This window comes from Vipera ursinii, assembly GCF_947247035.1.
Source record: "Vipera ursinii genome assembly, chromosome: 11".
Lineage (NCBI taxonomy): Eukaryota > Metazoa > Chordata > Lepidosauria > Squamata > Viperidae > Vipera > Vipera ursinii.
Genome location: NC_139524.1, coordinates 13,999,625 through 14,017,286, shown reverse-complemented (window position 1 = coordinate 14,017,286; position 17,662 = coordinate 13,999,625). Strand labels below are relative to the sequence as shown.

The following is a 17,662-nucleotide window of genomic DNA, read 5'->3' as shown; positions in this document are numbered from 1 at the left end:
GTGCCCCTTGCATCATGAGTAAGCTGTCCAACTGATGAAGGAAACAGGAGAAAGGAACTTTCTAAATATGAGGAGTTGCCACCCTTTTCAATTAAAACAGCAGGCGCAACTATAGGGTCACTCAAATACAAGCGTAACCCTAGACCGGCATTTCTCAACCTCCACAACTCGGAAGATATGTGGATTTCAACTTCCCCCCCCAGCCAAGTTAGGGAAGTATGTTTCAATGGCTACAGTACAGACCAGCGAAAGCCTATCAAATGCAGGTTTTGCAAGTTGACATGGCCTCACTTTGAATCTGGCCAGAGGTTATAAGCTGTCTATAGAGCTTGCACAGTATATAAAGACAGCCAGTTGTGTGTCTTTCACACACTGCCAAGCCCTAATTTAGCACAATATACACACACTTGGCATATAGATACAATATAGTAATGAATCCCTGTACTCCATGGATGGAACATAGAAGCATTGGGCTGGGAGAGGTTCAGAGGTCTTCTACTCCCAACTCGTTCAATTGTACCGTCTTGGTCAAATGGCTGTCCAAACTATTTTTGAGAACTAGATCAGTGTTTTTCAAACCTGGCAACTTCCAGATGGGTGGACTTCAACTCCCAGGATTTCACAGCCACTGTGCCAAGTTTGCAAAACACTGGACTAAGTGTTACCTCCAAGCTGCTTTCCAACTTTTACAGAAGTCTGATACCGTACCCCTTTTTCTGATTTAACACATTTGATTAAAAAGCATCGCCTGTCTTGAGCTACAGACACCTCCCTGATGCTGTAATCCTCCACTTTTCGTTGGGAAAGTTTACGCCTTTAAAACAAAACGTGTGAGTTGAAAAAGCGGCTGCAAGACTAAAACAGCCCAAACTCTCCAACTTTCTCCATGGGTGATGGGGAGGGGCACTCTTTTTTAATTCTGAAAATGGATATTTGCAAGTTACAGAAGTCTTCCCGGGAATAGGTTGTCTCTCCTCGGTGGAGAGACGCGGCTCTTCAATTCTTCCTGGATCTTTCGTGTGAATTTCGCCAGTTCCGCATCTGCAGCGGAGGAAGGGCACGGTCGTTCACAGCAGCTTCGCCCTCTTTGCCATCCCCGGCGCCTCTGGGCGGGGAATACGAGGAGGAAACAGCTGCAGGGAGCGGAGCTGGAAGCGAACGTGTCCCGGGGTTTGGCCGGTTGCAGAAGGAACAAAACCCCGCAGCAGCGACCTTGCCCCGCGCGTGCAGTAATCGTGGTGGGAGGGAAGAATGGCTGCCGACGCGCCCCCCGTCCTTTCGCTCCAGCTGTTGGAAGAACCGAGGTGCGTGGTCGGACTCTCGCCCCCTTCCGCCTCCGAGCGCCAGCGGTCAGGGCAGAAGGCTAAGCGAAGGACCTTCTTCCTTGAAACGCTTTGCAATGAGTTGTGCGTGATTTTCCGGAGAGAGTAGCCAGTGCCCTCAGTTGCTTGCTCCCAGGTCGAGGTGCATGAGATTGGAGGATCTGTAATCTCCCAGATTACAGGGGCAGTTCCGGGTGCTTTACTCAGTTTGCTTCCTATTAGTTTTTCAAGGAACCAAAGAAAATAGGCATTCATTCATTCATCCATCCATCCATCCATTCAATTTCTATAGCCGCCCATTTCAGTCAATTATTCTGGCCGGTTTACAATTCAAAAAAATATGTTACACTTAAAATACTAAAAAAACATTTTTAAACACAAATACAATAGAAACATGCAAAATAAGATTCTTGGTCATTTAGCAACAGGATCCTTAATAATTCAGCGTCCCAGGCTCTGGAATATTTCTGTCCATCCCCTGCAAATTGGATCTTACAACCATGTAAGTTGAATAAAGATCACTAGGTAGTGATGTGTTATTAAGATAACTTTCCCCAGCCTGATATCCGATGGGTTGGATTATAACTCATAAACCACTGGAATGGCCACAGGTCCCACATTGGGTAAAGATAGGGTTAAGGTTTTGGACTAAAATTGGTGGTCCAAGTTCAACCTTACTCAGCCAGGGATGTTCACTTGGTGACCTAGAGTCGAAGAGTATCTTGATTTAGGCCAATGTACTTTACATGGTAATTGTGGGAATAAAACATAAACTGACCAACGAAGTTTATTGAACAGAAGAATGCAAATTCGAAATGGCAGCTGTTTTGGTTTGTTTATCATTATTAGTAGGCACAAAGTTTTATTAAGGAGCCACATTCAGCATGATTGAATAGTAACATGAAGGTATCTGATAACAAACATGTAAGTCTGTCCCATCATCTGGAATATCTCCTAGTGGGTTTGGATTTGGGTTCAACTGCATGCAGTTTGTTCTGCCAAATTGCTGTGGTTCACTCAACAGCAAGCCATGATATTTTTAAGTAACCAGCAATAGGCTAGGATCATATAAGACAAAACTACATAACCCTTCATAGGCTTGTGTCCTACGTAAAGATTGTTTACTATTACTTTCAATAACTCTACTGGGATTAGTGGAGTGAAGTATATGACCTATGAATATTCAAACTGCATTAGCCTGCAAACCTAGTGCCTGCTCATGTCAAATTGGTTGAAGACTTTGAAATATATCCCTTGACATCTGTATTTGTGACAAATTTGTACTGCTGCTCCTTTCCAGACTGCTGAAGCTGAAACAGATGTTCATATCTAAATTTAAAACAACACCCACATTTTATGTTCGAGCACCAGGGCGAGTCAACTTAATAGGTATAGTATATATTTTTTTAAAAAAAATGCATTATTTTGTTAACATTTGAGCAGTCGAATCAGGTGGCAGCCAGAATTTTTCACTTTAAACAGCCTATATTTGTTTGTTAGGCAGTAAGGTGTGGCACTAAGGTGTCTGCAGGACTGCCACGTCCTGCTTGAATTAACCTGTTCAGTACATTCTTCCCAGGAGAAGTTTTTGGATATACTATACCCCATTTATATGAAGTGAGGGGAAGAAAGCCAAAAATATTATTTTTCTGACAGCTCCAGTGGTGTGGAGCAGTTTCCCCTTAGAATTAAGACTTGTGATATCACTTAACATCCCAGAAACAATTCAACACAGAACTCTACAATAGAGAGCTGTTGTTGCCTGTGCTATTACTCATATATTAATCTTATGTTTATTCTTATTACAAATTGATTAGGTTTGCTCTGATTATTTTTGATCTTTCTGTTAATGCTTTTGCCATGGTCATTTTAATTTTATGTTGTACTGTATATTGCGCATTCTATCAAGTTGCTTCAGCCTAGTGAAGGCCAGTCCTATAAACCGAGATGTAACCTCTATGTCCTAGAATCTTTGGCGGCATAAACCATCCCAAGCAGAATGCAGTAAAATTAAAAAGGGGGTATTTGGGTGCTATGTGAGATCACTTAATTTTCTGGGTTGTTTTTTTTTAATAGGTGAACATATAGATTACTGTGGCTATGCTGTGCTCCCGATGGCCATAGACCAAGACATACTTATAGCAGCTGAACCTCTAAATAGCCCAGTCCTCAATTTAGCTAATACAAATCCCTCATACTTGTAAGTGCCATTTTTTACTGATTATTATTGTTGTTATACATGTTTCACAGCAACTAAACAATGGCAGTCTTTACCTGTAGACATGCAATTTTAAAAAAGTGAAAACTGAGCAGATTTCATAGCAGAATCCATTAGATGCTGCTCAGAATTAAACCATTCAACATTTGAGCTATCAACCAACATCTTGTACCTGGTAGTATGTATATGTGTTATCCTCCAGCTCTCTCCAAACTCTTCAGCCAACATGGTAGCTGTAGTCTAATACAGGTAATCCTTGACTTACAAAAGTTCGTCTGGTGACTGTTCAAAGTTACAACGGCATTAAAAAAAAAGACATTTTTCACATGACCATTGCAGCATCCCCATGGTCACATGATCAAAATTCGCTTAGCAAATGACTCATATTTATGACGGTTGCAGTTTCCTGGGATCATGTGATACCCTTTTTCGACCTTCTGACAAGCAAAGTCAATGGGAAGCCTAGATTCACTTAACAACCGTGTTACTAACTTAACAACTGCAGTGATCCACTTAAGGACTGTGGCATAAAAGGTCGTAAAATGGGGAAAATTCACTTAAGACTTGTCTCACAGATGAGTGTTCTGGTCCCACCTGAGGCCCCAAACCAGATGCCAGGTCTTGGGCAAGTCTCTATATCTCACCTTTACGAAGACAGCCATACAAACCACGGCTTGCTGAGAAAACTGCATTGTCACAAGAGTCAACAATGTTTTGAAGACAAACATTGCAGGAGAGGGGGGGGGAGGCAGAAAGATTGTAACTCTTATGTTTTCCTTGCAAGCAATTGTCCCTTGCTTCCTCTTCCTCTTCCTCTTGTATCGCTTTCTCCCAGTTCCACACTACTTCACTTGGCAATTTTGTAAAAATGGACATCCAAACGAAATGAGCCAACTTTAGAAGCCAGCTTTGCTTTTGGTCCGAGAGGCTTGCAAAAGATTCCAGGGGCCTGCAAGCTTAAATGGTAACAATCTGTTGCAAAAGGAACAGTGATACCCATGTAATTATCCACATCTTGTTTAACGTTTGGGGTTTTTTTGAGCTGGTAAAGGAGAAAAATCCGTGGAGGAAACAAGATCTGTGTTTATTTATGAGGAGGCAACAAAGGGAAACGGCAGACTGGAAAGTTAAGTTTCTACAGTAAAAAAATAACTCTTGAAACAGTGCTCTGCAATCAAGGGTGACATTGCTTTTGTGCTTATCTTTATTCATAGACTTTGTCAGAAAGGAAGAAGTGGAATACAGGTAGTCCTCAACTTATAACAGTTCGTTTAGTGACAATTCAAAGTTACAATGTGAAAAAAGTGACTTACAGCCATTTTTCACACTTATGACTGTTGCAGCATCTCCGTGGTCATGTGACTTACGTTGAGATGCTTGACAACTGACTCACATTTATGACGGTCGCAGCATCCTGGGGTCATGTGATCCCCTTTTGCGACCTCCTGACAAGCAAAGTCAATGGGGGAAGCCAGATTCACTTAACAACCGTGTTACTAACAACTGCAGTAGTTCACTTAACAATGGCGGCAAGAATGGGCGTAAATTGGGGCAAAAATGACTTAACAGCAGTCTTGTTTAGCAACAGAAATTTTAGGCTCAGTTGCGTTCATAAGTCGAGGACCTACCTTTAATGCCTTGCTGATACATGGAATTCATACATTGTGCTAAGTTGTGGGGTTTGTTTGAATAAAGCACAGCCGATCACATAAACCATGGCTGACAAATCACAATGGCTTCTTTCCCACCACATTTTAAGCCCAAACCAAAGCAGACATTCTTGGCTTGGTGTAAATGTGTGGATCCTCTTGTGTGCTGCACAGCCTGTGGGTCTTCTAGCAGCTGCCTGGCGTGGTATCTTCAAATCTCATCACCCGTATTTTATAGTAGAAAGGCACCCTAGGACGATTAAAATGGTAGTAAGAAGAAAGGAAAGAACAGGAATGGGGAACATGGGTTGGTAGAGCAGACATTGGTTTCCATACTTTCCTGGTTAATCTCTCATACGGGCAGGAAATAAATTACCCAATGCTTGTTCCAAATTGAAATCCCAAGTATTTAGATGGGAGTGTTCAGTTGGGATGTTTATCCCATTTACACTCATGTTGCAATAGTTAATTCGCATTAACTGAGCTGAACCATAGCTGGAAATGCATCCTTCCTTGAACCATAGCTTGCCATCCTTTTTGAGAGATTCACTGGCCGGAGAAGTGAACTAAGGAAGCGGTTAGCCTGAGTTGATTTGTGAGACCCCACAAATTCGGAGGACATCAAATTAAAAAGCCAAGCCAAGCCAATGAAAAAAAAAAAACCTCCACAGCCATCTATCAGCCAAAATCTGTCTTAAACATGAATTCAGGTTATAATTTTTGTTTCAATACCATTTTCACAATTTTTATCTCCTGATCGTGGAAGATTGTCCTTTACATAAAATTGTACAACAAAGAGAGATAATAATCTTTCTGGGAGTTTGTTTGTTTTTGGGTTTTTTTAAAAAAACTAGATTACATTTCAGGTTCACCATCAGCTGCGCTGGTTTAACCTGCTGTGCTGTTTTCAAAATTGAATGGGGGAATCGGTTCCGGGAGTCTTATGGGGTATAAGTAGGCTTCTGGTGCCAGTGCAAAGCATGAGGCACCTGAATTATGCCTTAAGGCAGAGATCCCCAACCTTTGGGGCACCAGGGACCGGATCCATGGAGAGAGGTTTTTCCACGGACCGGAGGGGGCGTGGTTTTGTGTGCTGCCTGCATCCCGCAGATGGGGCTTTGCTTGTTTGTGCGGACCGGTTGCTAGCAGGTCGTGGCCCAGTACCGGTCCATGGACCGGGGGTTGGGGACCCCAGCCTTAAGGCACCTGATTTATGCCTTAAAGCCAAACAGAAAAATAAAAGGGTCCAACATTTTTGGACCTACTGTTCTAGGAGGGTTCTGGGAACCATCAAGAAGATACCCCAGTTTGCCATTTAAATTTCTCTCAGGAAAGGCTTAATTTCTCAATATTTAGTTAGGAATGTACATATACTGGTAGTCCCCAACTTACAACAGTTCGTTTAGTGACCATTTGAAGCTACAGCAGCACTGAAAAAAGTGACCTTTTTTTCCCCCACGACCCATTGCAGCATCCCTATAATCACGTGATCCAAATTCAGACATTTGGCCACTGACTCCTATTTACGACGGCTGCAGCGTCCCGGGATCGCGTGATCCCCTTTTGCATCCTTCTGACAAGCAAAGTCAATGGGGAAGCCAGATTCACTTAACAGCTGTGTAATTGACTTAACGGCTGCAGTGATTCACTAACAACTGTAGTAAGGAAGGTCGTAGAAATGGGGAAGATTCACTTAAGAATTGTCTTACTTAGCAGCAGAAATTGTCTCACTTAGCAGCAGTTGTGGCCAAGAGAGAAAAAGAGACCAATTTTCTTTACCGGCAGGTGGCAGTATTTTCGTATGAGTGCTTTATGTGTAGCCGAGAATGAGTGTTATAGTAAACCCTATTCTGAAACAATTTTTGCTTTTCTCTGTTTATTTTCCAGGGATTTCAGCACAGATTCCCAAAACATCCAAATAAAGCAAACAAAACCTTTATGGCACAACTATTTCCTCTGTGGGTTCAAAGGAATACAGGTGAAGTGACTTCAGCTTGCATCCTTCCCCCTTTGACATTTTCAGCAAAATGGAAAGCAAAACATAAATGTTCTAATGCATGCAGTATGTTAGAAAGTTAAATACATGCTGTTTTTTTAAATATATATATATATACTTTGCCCCCTTCATGGATTACTGCCTTGTCGTGGCGAAGGGGCTTGCGTAATTCAATGAAGCTATGAGCTATGCCGTGCAGGGCCACCCAAGATGGAAAGGTCATAGCAGAGAATTCTGACAAAACGTGATCCACTGGAGAAGGAAATGGCAACCCACTCCAGTATCTTTGCCATGAAAACCCTATGGACAGTACCAAAAGGCAAAACGATATGACGCTGGAAGATGAGCCCCTCAGGTCGGAAGGCGTCCAATATGCTACTGGGGAAGAGCAGAGGGCTAGTACTAGTAGCGCCAGAAAGAATGAAGCGACTGGGCCAAAGCCGAAAGGACGCTCAGCTGTGGATATGTCTGGTGGTGAAAGGAAAGTCCGATGCTGTAAAGATTTTTTCTCCATAGGAACCTGGAATGTAAGGTCCATGAATCAAGGAAAGCTGGACGTGGTCAAACAAGAGATGACAAGACTAAACATCGACATCTTAGGTATCAGCGAACTAAAATGGACAGGAATGGGTGAATTTAATTCAGATGACCATCAGGTATACTACTGTGGGCAAGAATCCCTCAGAAGAAATGGAGTAGCCTTCATAGTCAATAAAAAAGTAGGAAAAGCAATACTGGGATACAATCCTCAAAATGACAGAATGATCTCAGTTCGAATCCAAGGCAAACCATTCAATATCACAGTAGTCCAAGTCTATGCCCCAACCACCGGTGCTGAAGAGGATGAAATTAACCGGTTCTATGAAGCCCTACAGCACCTTATAGAACTAACACCCAAAAATGATGTCCTTATCATCATGGGGGATTGGAATGCTAAAGTAGGAAGCCAAAAGATAACCGGAATAACAGGCAAGTTTGGCCTTGGAGTACAAAATGAAGCAGGGCACAGGCTGATAGAATTTTGTCAAGAGAATACGATGGTCATAGCAAACACTCTTTTCCAACAACCCAAGAGACGGCTTTACACATGGACATCACCAGACGGTCAACACAGAAATCAGATTGACTATATGCTCTGCAGCCAAAGATGGAGAAGCTCTATACAGTCAGTAAAAACAAGACCAGGAGCTGACTGTGGCTCAGACCATGAGCTTCTTGTTGCAAAGTTTAGGCTTAAATTAAAGAAAGTAGGGAAAAGCGCTAGGCCAGTCAGGTATGAATTAAATCATATCCCTGTTGAATATACAGTAGAGGTGACAAATAGATTTAAGGAATTAGATCTGATAGACAGAGTGCCTGAAGAACTATGGACAGAGGTTCGCAACATTGTACAAGAGGTAGCAACCAAAACCATCCCAAAGAAAAAGAAATGCAAGAAAGCAAAATGGCTGTCTGAGGAAGCTTTGCAAATAGCTGAGGAAAGGAGGGAAGCGAAAGGCAAGAGAGAAAAAGAAAGATATGCCCAATTAAATGCAGAATTCCAAAGCATAGCTAGAAGAGATAAGAATGCCTTCTTAAATGAACAATGCAAAGAAATAGAAGAAAACAATAGAATAGGGAGGACCAGAGATCTTTTCAAGAAAATTAGAGAGATGAAAGGAACTTTTCATGCAAAAATGGGCATGATAAAGGACCGAAATGGCAGGGACCTAACAGAGGCAGAAGAGATTAAGAAGAGGTGGCAGAATTACACAGAAGAACTATACAAGAATGAGCTTAACATCCCTGACAATCACAATGAGGTAGTCACTGACCTCGAGCCAGACATCCTAGAATGTGAAGTGAAGTGGGCCTTAGAAAAGCTGAGCAACAACAAAGCTAGTGGAGGTGACAGTATTCCAGCTGAGCTATTCAAAATCTTAAAAGACGATGCAGTAAAAGTGCTACACTCAATTTGCCAACAAATTTGGAAAACTCAACAGTGGCCACAGGATTGGAAAAGATCAGTTTACATTCCAATTCCAAAGAAAGGCAGTGCCAAAGAATGTTCAAACTATCGCACCATTGCACTCATTTCTCATGCTAGTAAAGTTATGCTTAAAATTCTACAAGCTAGACTCCAGCAGTATGTGGATCGAGAACTACCAGAAGTACAGGCAGGATTTCGAAGAGGCAGAGGAACTAGAGATCAAATTGCTAACATACGCTGGATCATGGAGAAAGCTAGAGAGTTCCAGAAAAACATCTACTTCTGCTTCATTGACTATGCTAAAGCCTTTGATTGTGTGGATCATAACAAACTCTGGCAAGTCCTTAAAGAGATGGGCATACCAGACCATCTTATTTGTCTCTTGAGAAACCTATATGCGGGCCAAGAAGCAACAGTGAGAACTGGACACGGAACCACTGATTGGTTCAAAATTGGGAAAGGAGTCCGGCAAGGCTGTATACTGTCGCCTTGCCTATTTAATTTATATGCAGAGCACATCATGAGAAAGGCAGGGCTAGATGAATCAAAAGTTGGAATTAAGATTGCTGGAAGAAACATCAACAACCTAAGATATGCAGATGACACCACTCTAATGGCAGAAAGTGAAGAGGAACTAAAGAGCCTCTTGTTGCGAGTGAAGAAGGAGAGTGCAAAAGTTGGGTTGAAACTAAACATTAAGAAAACCAAGATCATGGCATCTGGCCCTCTCAATTCCTGGCAAATAGATGGGGAAGAAATGGAGGTAGTGACAGATTTTATTTTCCTGGGCTCCAAGATCACTGCAGATGGGGACTGTAGCCAAGAAATTAAAAGACGCTTGCTCCTTGGGAGGAAAGCCATGACAAATCTAGACAGCATACTAAAAAGCAGAGACATCACCCTGTCAACAAAAGTGCGTATAGTCAAGGCTATGGTCTTCCCAGTTGCAATGTATGGCAGTGAAAGCTGGACCATAAGAAAGGCTGAGCGCCAAAGAATTGAAGCCTTTGAACTATGGTGCTGGAGAAGACTCCTGCGAGTTCCTTGGACTGCAAGGCGATCAAACCGGTCAGTCCTAGAGGATATCAACCCTGACTGCTCTTTAGAAGGGCAGATTCTGAAGCTAAAACTCAAATACTTTGGCCATCTAATGAGAAGGAAGGACTCACTGGAGAAGAGCCTAATGCTGGGAAAGATTGAGGGCAATAGAAGAAGGGGACGACAGAGAATGAGGTGGCTGGATGGAGTCACTGAAGCAGTGGGTGTGAGCTTGAATGGACTCCGGAGGATGGTGGAGGAGAGGAAGGCCTGGAGGAACGTTGTCCATAGGGTCGCGATGGGTCGGACACGACTTCGCAACTAACAATACTTTGCATTTATTGATAGGAACTATTTAATAGATAACGTGTAATGTTTAGTATTATAAATTGTAGCTCTTCCTTTTTTTTTGTGATCTACGCTTTTAAAAGTTGGCAAGTGGCCTCTTGGAGATTTCAGGGCTGCTTTTCACAATTCCTCTATACGAAATTATTTTTAAAATCTTAAGACAGAATCCCGTGGCACAATCTGCTTACATTAAACTGAGCACATTATCCGCTGGAAAGAAACATCCTGGCCAGCTTCATAAATAAAACAAAACAAAAGCCTTCAATTTTGAATCAGAGACTTTGTTCTCCCTCCATATACGTAGACCGTAATAAATGTGAAAGTTTGATCCATCTTCAAAGGAATGTCTGCTAATCCATTTCTGGTTAAGAATCTGATGGATTTCTCTCTCTTGGGAAATTGTCAGAGGTGGCTTCACAACAAGTAGTTTGTGTGCCTAAAAGGAGGTGTTTTTTTGTTTTGATTTTTTTTGTGGGCAGTTTACGGTAGTGCACAGAATGTGTTTAACTTCAACTGTCTTCTGTGGGTGTTGCAGGAATCTTGTTGTCTAATACTGGAAGTATGTCAAGAGGGTTGAAGGGGACTCGGCCTTTCTAAAACAGACTTTCTGCACATTGCCAGTTTTTCTTAGTAACATAAGCATATGCAAAACGTAAGCTGTGGTACCAGATTCCATCAGGAATGCCAAATGGATCTAGAAACAGCCCACTTTCTCAGCAGTGAACATAAAGCTCTGGAATTCAGAGGTTCAGTTTAGTAGAGTTTAAAAGACAATGAATAGATTGGGCCTCCCCAGGTTTCCCCACAATGTTTGAAACCTCACTACCTTTAAGATGTGTGGACTTCAGCTCCCAGAATTCCCCGGCCCTGAGGACACTCTGTGCCCTCCAGAGGAGTAGCTTGAACTCCCAGAATTCTTAGCCTGGGTGATCATTGCTGAGAATTTTGGAAGTTCAAATTCCCTCCGATATATAAAACTTTGAACTAGAAAACTCTCTACTTTGAACCAAGGTACTTTAGACAAACGTAGAACGGGGGCAACTTTTAAGACATGTGGACTTCAACTCCCAGAATCCATTTAATTTAAAGCAGAGGAGGACAGATTGAGATAACAGCCGTTGGCAGGCCATCTTGGAAGCTTGGAGGTTGGCATCATGGTTTTGCTGCTTTGTTTCCACATGGAAACATATGTAAAACCCGTAATGTGTTTTCTAAAAGTAAGAAACCCCTCCAAACCTCAATAAAAATTCACAAACACCTTAGCCTTCTTTCGTACTCTAAGCAAATGCAGCTCTCAGCCACCCAAACATACCCTCCAACTAATAAGCTTCCAGATAGAAATAGAGATATAAAAGACATTGCTCTTCTAGTCACTATGACCCAAAAAAGGCTCAGCATTTTTAAAAAAAGCATAAAAAGGAAGATCTTAAGTTCATGCACGTCTCTTGTTTAGTTCATCAAGGACAAGATAATATAAAAAGGGAAATGGGGGGACAATGGTTATGGACAATTAATACAAAGGAAATATATACGATTTTTGCTCATCCTGCAATTTGCAATCAGGTTTACCTCGGTGGTTTATCTTGGTCTTTTGTTATAAAAATGCATGTCTGTTTTCTAACTGTATTATTAATTATTCTCTCTGGGTTCAGACCTACAGTTGATTTTATTGTTCAGGGTCCTCCCGCCCCATTACAATGTTCTCCAAAAGCTATGTTCAGGAAATACATGGAGGTTGCTGATTGTGTCTAGGCATCTAGCCACTAGCATAAGCCGCTCTCGAGGCAGGTTTTATGCTGCATTTTGTCTGGATGCTGAGTGTAACACATTTTTCTTCTTAATTTGACAATTCATATTTAAATGACCTAAGTCACACTGGGAACAAAAATCAGGTGGATGAATGGAAAACGGAAAAGAGCAGCATGCAAGTTGCATGTGATTTTTCAGGAAAGCTGAGAAAATTTCCTCGAAATTTCTTTTTAAAACGAAGTCCGCATCCAGGCTAAAACAGCTATTGGTTCCATTCCATCTGCAATGGTAATGAAAATAAAAATCTGATATACTGTACTTCTCTTAGGCATCAGAAACACACGTCAATTCCCGGCAGAGCAGTACAAATTATCTAATGATGTAACCCTTCTTTGTTTTAAGGAATCTAACTCAATTATATTCTGGGCCTGCCTCGTTCTCTGAAAACGGGTCCAAACTGCTATGCATGTCCTGCCCAGGAAGCCGTGAAAACTTGGTGTCTGTGTGTACGTGCATACATACATAGACATACTGGCAGTCCTGAGCCCAAAGTTTAGGTTGCTAAGTGAGAAATTCATTAAGTGAGTTTTGCCCCATTTTGCGACTTTTCTTGCCCCGGTTGTTAAGTCAATCACTTGCAGCTGTTAAATTAGTAACACGGTTGTTAAGTGAATCTGGCTTCCCTATTGACTTTGCATGTCAGAAGGTCGCAAAAGGGGATCACGTGACCCCCGGGACACTGCAATCGTCACAAATGTGAGTCAGTCGCCACGCGTCCGGATTTTAATCAGAGGGATGCTGCAACGATTGTCAGTGTGAAGAACAGTCGTACGTCACTTTTTTTTCAGTGCTGTTGAAACTGTTACTAAACAAACTTGTCGCACGTCACAAGACACCCTGTAGTAGAAAAAGCAGCTTTGCTTGTCCCCTGGAGAAGAGGGCTCTTTTCGCTCTTCTGAAACACTGAAACCAGTTTATCTTGTGTGGTTAGGATCACTTCAGTCTGGGGAACCCGAGTGGAATTAACTGTCTTGTGGAAGGCACAATTCCTCCAAGTTCCGGCTTATCAAGCTCCAGCGCCCTGGTCTGTTGTGCGGGACTCGTGACTCTCACGGCAAATGGCAAGACTCTTTCAAAGGTAAGATTGGAAAGGAGGTCCGCGCTCTGCAACAGACGGTTAAAAATCCGAGCTTGCGAATTCACGTGTTTTTTTTTTTAAAAAAACCCCAAACCCTGTAAACGATGAATTGTTTCCACAATTAGTAGTTAGGGTGGACCGATGGAAATTTTCAGAGGGCGCTGTGGGGTCGGGCTCAAAGGGCCGTTGCAAAGAGATGGTTGCCGTAATGATCTGGATCCTTTCGAGAGTTCTTCGGAAATGCAACGCAAACAACAGTCAGTAAAAAGGCAGCAAACATTCAACAGCCAATCTAGTCATGTTTTGGATTCTTCCCACTGTGGTAATGGCCTTTATGTGGGCGGAGGGTGGAAGGGAGAGAAGAACCCAACTGGGCAGGTTGTGCAGGGTTGAGGGCCTCCTGCAGTCTTCAGCCTTCCACTTGAGCAGGAGATTACAGGTAATCCTTGCTTTACGACCACAGGTGAGCCTAAAATTTCTGCTGCTAAGTGAGACATTTGTTAAATGTCTCTTGCCCCGGTTTTTGACTTTCCTTGCCAAGTGAATCGCTGCAGATGTTGAGTCAGTAAGACGGTTGTTAATTAAATCTTTAATTAAATAATTAAATAGAAACTAATCAAGGAGAGAAGCAACCTAGAACTAAGGAGAAACTTCCTGACAGTGAGAATAATTAACCAGTAGAACAACCTGCCTCCAGAAGCTGTGAATCCTCCAACACTGGAAGTTTTTAAGAAGAGACTGGACAGCCATTTGTCTGAAATGGTATAAGTGGAGTATTCCTCCTAGGGGATTTTCCCAGGTATTTTCCCAGGAAACATAGATAGGGCAGGCCACAAAAGTCAGTGCCCTCCTAACCATACCCAAGCACTCTGAATCTGTTCGCGATGTCCACTTTGCTCTCCAAGTTCATGGTTACGTAACCCTAACCCTAAGTGGAATTTTCTTCCAATCGGATTTTCCCAAGTATTTTACCAGGAAACATAGATAGGGCAGGCTAGAAAAGTCAGTGTCCTCCTAACCATACCCAAGCACTCCGAATTTGTTGGCAATGTTCACTTTGCTCTCCGAGTTCATGGTGATGTAACCCTAACTTAGGGTCTCCTGCCTAAGCAGGGGGGTTGGACTAGAAGACCCCCAAGATCCTATTCTATTCTATTCTATTCTATTCTATTCTATTCTATTCTGTTCTGTTCTGTTCTGTTCTGTTCTATTCTGTTCTATTCTATTCTCTGGCTTCCCCCTTGACTTTGCTTGTCAGAAGATCGCAAAAGGGGATGACGTGACCCCGGGACTCTGCGATCGTCATAAAAATGAGTCAGTTTCCAAGAGTCTGAATTTTGATCACGTGACCCTGGGGATGCTGCAACTGTTGTGAGTGTGAAAAATGGTCATGTCACTTGTTTCCAGCGCCATTATAAGTTTGAACAGTCCCTAAACAAACCGCTGCTAATTGAGGACTACCTGTACTGAGTTGAGTCCTTCCACATCTCCTGTCCCAAATGTTCTCTGCTCCCCCAACTTAATCCTGGCCTGTTTTTTCTAAGTAAGAGGAGATTCTGTCACGTAATATCCTGGGCTACATCCACTTGTCATTAAGGCTTATGTCGTAAGAACCTCCTCAAGCAATCTTAATCTTTCCCAGAAACGCTGCATTACCACGTGCCTACATCACCAGAGCTACCGTAGTGATAAGTGAGGACAGAAACTTCTCGGTATTAACATGGCATTCCTGAATGCCAGTCCCAGAGAGCTCTGCTTGGCGCTTTCAAGATTAAATGTCAGGCAACAGCGTGGAGGCTGGGAGAATTTTCAGGATGGGTTTTTCAATTGCTTTGCTAGATGGAAAAGTCCTTTTTGCGATGACTGTTAACAACGGTTTTATGCTATGCTCAGAGCTCTACTGCTTAATTGGCCGAAGAAGAGTCGTAGTTAAATAGTGTGTTAAAGGTTGACGAATGATCTAAAGAAGGAATTCAGAGTAGAGCCATTGAGGTTTCAGATTAATGCCATCTTTAAAAAATTAGCGGAGTTAGTTTACCAAGAGAACTGCAAACTTTAGACCATCACAGAATAGTATTCTGGCACACTGTAATCAGACAAAGCTTGCTAAATTATTTCCATATCTTTGTATTGGAAAATACTTCATTTCTGTTTGTAGCAAAGAGGCAACAATCTACCCAGTCTTTATTCTGTAAGTTTGTTATTTCACAACAGAAAAAAGTGTTTCTAATGTTGTAATTTGTTTTCTTCTTGAACACACAAGAGATTGACTTGAAATTTCCCAACATCTTTTCAGTTCGGATAGTTGAGGTTCAATATGCATTTGAGGTTCCTAGATCTTGTGCAAAAGTTCTGTTCTAATCATAAAATCACTTCAACTCATGGTTGAAGTGCATTTCGGCTGTACGCCGATTAGGTTAAGAACATGATTTTCAAGTGTTTCCCGATGCATTGAGCATTAAAAGAGAAGAGTGGCATATAAAAAGAACCCAGTTGCAGTGTTAAAAACGTGAAATGCGGATGCTGTTTTAAGCGACACATTTTGCACGTTGTCAAACAATTTAGAGGAGAGTTCGTTCTGATTGATGTAGGAATCAAACAGTAAATTGTCTCCGTTTCCCTAGAATAACTTTTTTTTTTAATGCAAAGAAGTTCAAAGAAAATATGGTAAACCAGATGTAGGCAGTTAATCACTTGCAGCATAAATCGGCACTACAGTATCTTAAAGAAAAAAAACTGGGTTCATTTTTGTTTTGTCTAAAAAACACTCTGGGCAGTGTCAGTAAATGGCTCAAGAAGTTGGTCTGACCAAGATGAAGATCTACTATTGTGTAAACTTGGTTTTTTGCAATCTGCTGTTTTTCTTCCCCTCTCCCCACCCCCCTCCCCAACTTATAGAATGGCTGGAGTCGGAGGTGGATTTGCAGCACATGACCAGAACTTGTTCAGTGACAAAGTAGACATACACAGCCTTCTTTGTGCCAGAAATCACACTTTCTTTTGAATAGTATCCCTGCCTAAGTTATCATCATCATTTTATGCCTTTGAGTCAATGTTGATTCTTGGCAACTGCCCGGGCTGGTCCCTGCAGTATTTTTTTGGCAAGCTTTTTCAGAAGTAATTTGCCATTGCCTGCTTCCAAGGGCTAGGAGAGAGTGACTGGCCCAAGGTGACCTTGTCAGCTTTGTGCCTAAAGCAGGACTAGAACTCGCAGTCTTCTAGTTCCTAACCTGGTGCCTTGACCACTACACCAAACTGCCTCTCGTTCCCAAATTAACAGATGGGAAGATATTTGACTAGAACAGAAGATCTTTTTGAGATGGGCCGTGAACATTCTTATGAAGTAGGGGAAGCCGCTTTGGCTATGGAAAAACGGCTCAACCATTTGGCAAAGGAATCGTGAGAAACTTACATGGGCTGTAGCTGAACTCATGAGAAATGAACAATGGCGTGTTTTAAGGACAAAGAGCACCGTAGCGCAGGGTTGGGGAAGGAGAGAGTTCCACCTCTCTTTCAGCAACATGCTTCCCTTATTATTATTTTAAGTATAAGAGAAATAAAAGCTTCCTATTTATTTCGATTGCATTTAAAATAATAATAATAAAGGAAGTATGTTGCTGAAAGAGGTGCCAAATTCTCTCCTTCCCCAACCCTGCGCTATGCCATTCCAGCATTGCAAACTGAAAAGCTAACATTAACACTCCCTGCATTTTATTAAATGCCTCTGTCCCTAAACAAAAATAGTAGCTAGCAACAATGCTCACTTCTTGTTTCTTTTTTTAAAAAAATCCAGGGGGAAACTGATGTGCCATCAGAAAGTAGTCATCCCAATTTACCTTCAGCCAAATTTAGGTTTTGAAAAAAAACACACACACCATTTCAGTAACCCCATCAGGAAACGCCACTGATTCTCAGACCGGTAAACCCACCTATTGACCTATTGAAAGACTCTGGAAACTAATTAAAGAACAGAAGCAGAGAGAGCTGGAATTAATGGCTACTACTCACAATTATCCTAGTTGACAGACCAGAAAACAGAGAGGCCAAGGAAGTAACCTTCTGCCACTATGAGGCAACAAGGCAATCTGGAGGCTATCCAAAGATCAGCAACAAGACTGGTCTGAAATTAAGCAAGAAGTCTTGAACCTTGAGCAAGAAACCTTTTAACAAGAGAGGATTACAAAACTATCTATAATCAGGAGCTTGGCACATGACCTATATCAGAATACCCTGCT

General features: G+C 42.0%; 1 protein-coding gene across 3 annotated transcripts in view; it reads left to right on the top strand.

Annotated features, from left to right (window-relative positions):
• The first annotated feature begins 1,082 nt into the window (after nt 1-1,082).
• Nucleotides 1,083-17,662, top strand: part of GALK2 (galactokinase 2) — a 68,389-nt gene continuing 51,809 nt past the window's right edge. For all 3 annotated transcript variants that reach the window (XM_083371038.1, XM_083371037.1, XM_083371036.1), the window contains exons 1-5: nt 1,083-1,304; nt 2,623-2,711; nt 3,399-3,522; nt 7,077-7,167; nt 13,281-13,427. In XM_083371038.1, coding sequence (XP_083227164.1) covers nt 1,252-1,304; nt 2,623-2,711; nt 3,399-3,522; nt 7,077-7,167; nt 13,281-13,427 — 504 coding nt within the window. In that variant the 5' untranslated portion in view covers nt 1,083-1,251. The remainder of the gene's footprint in view (nt 1,305-2,622; nt 2,712-3,398; nt 3,523-7,076; nt 7,168-13,280; nt 13,428-17,662) is intronic.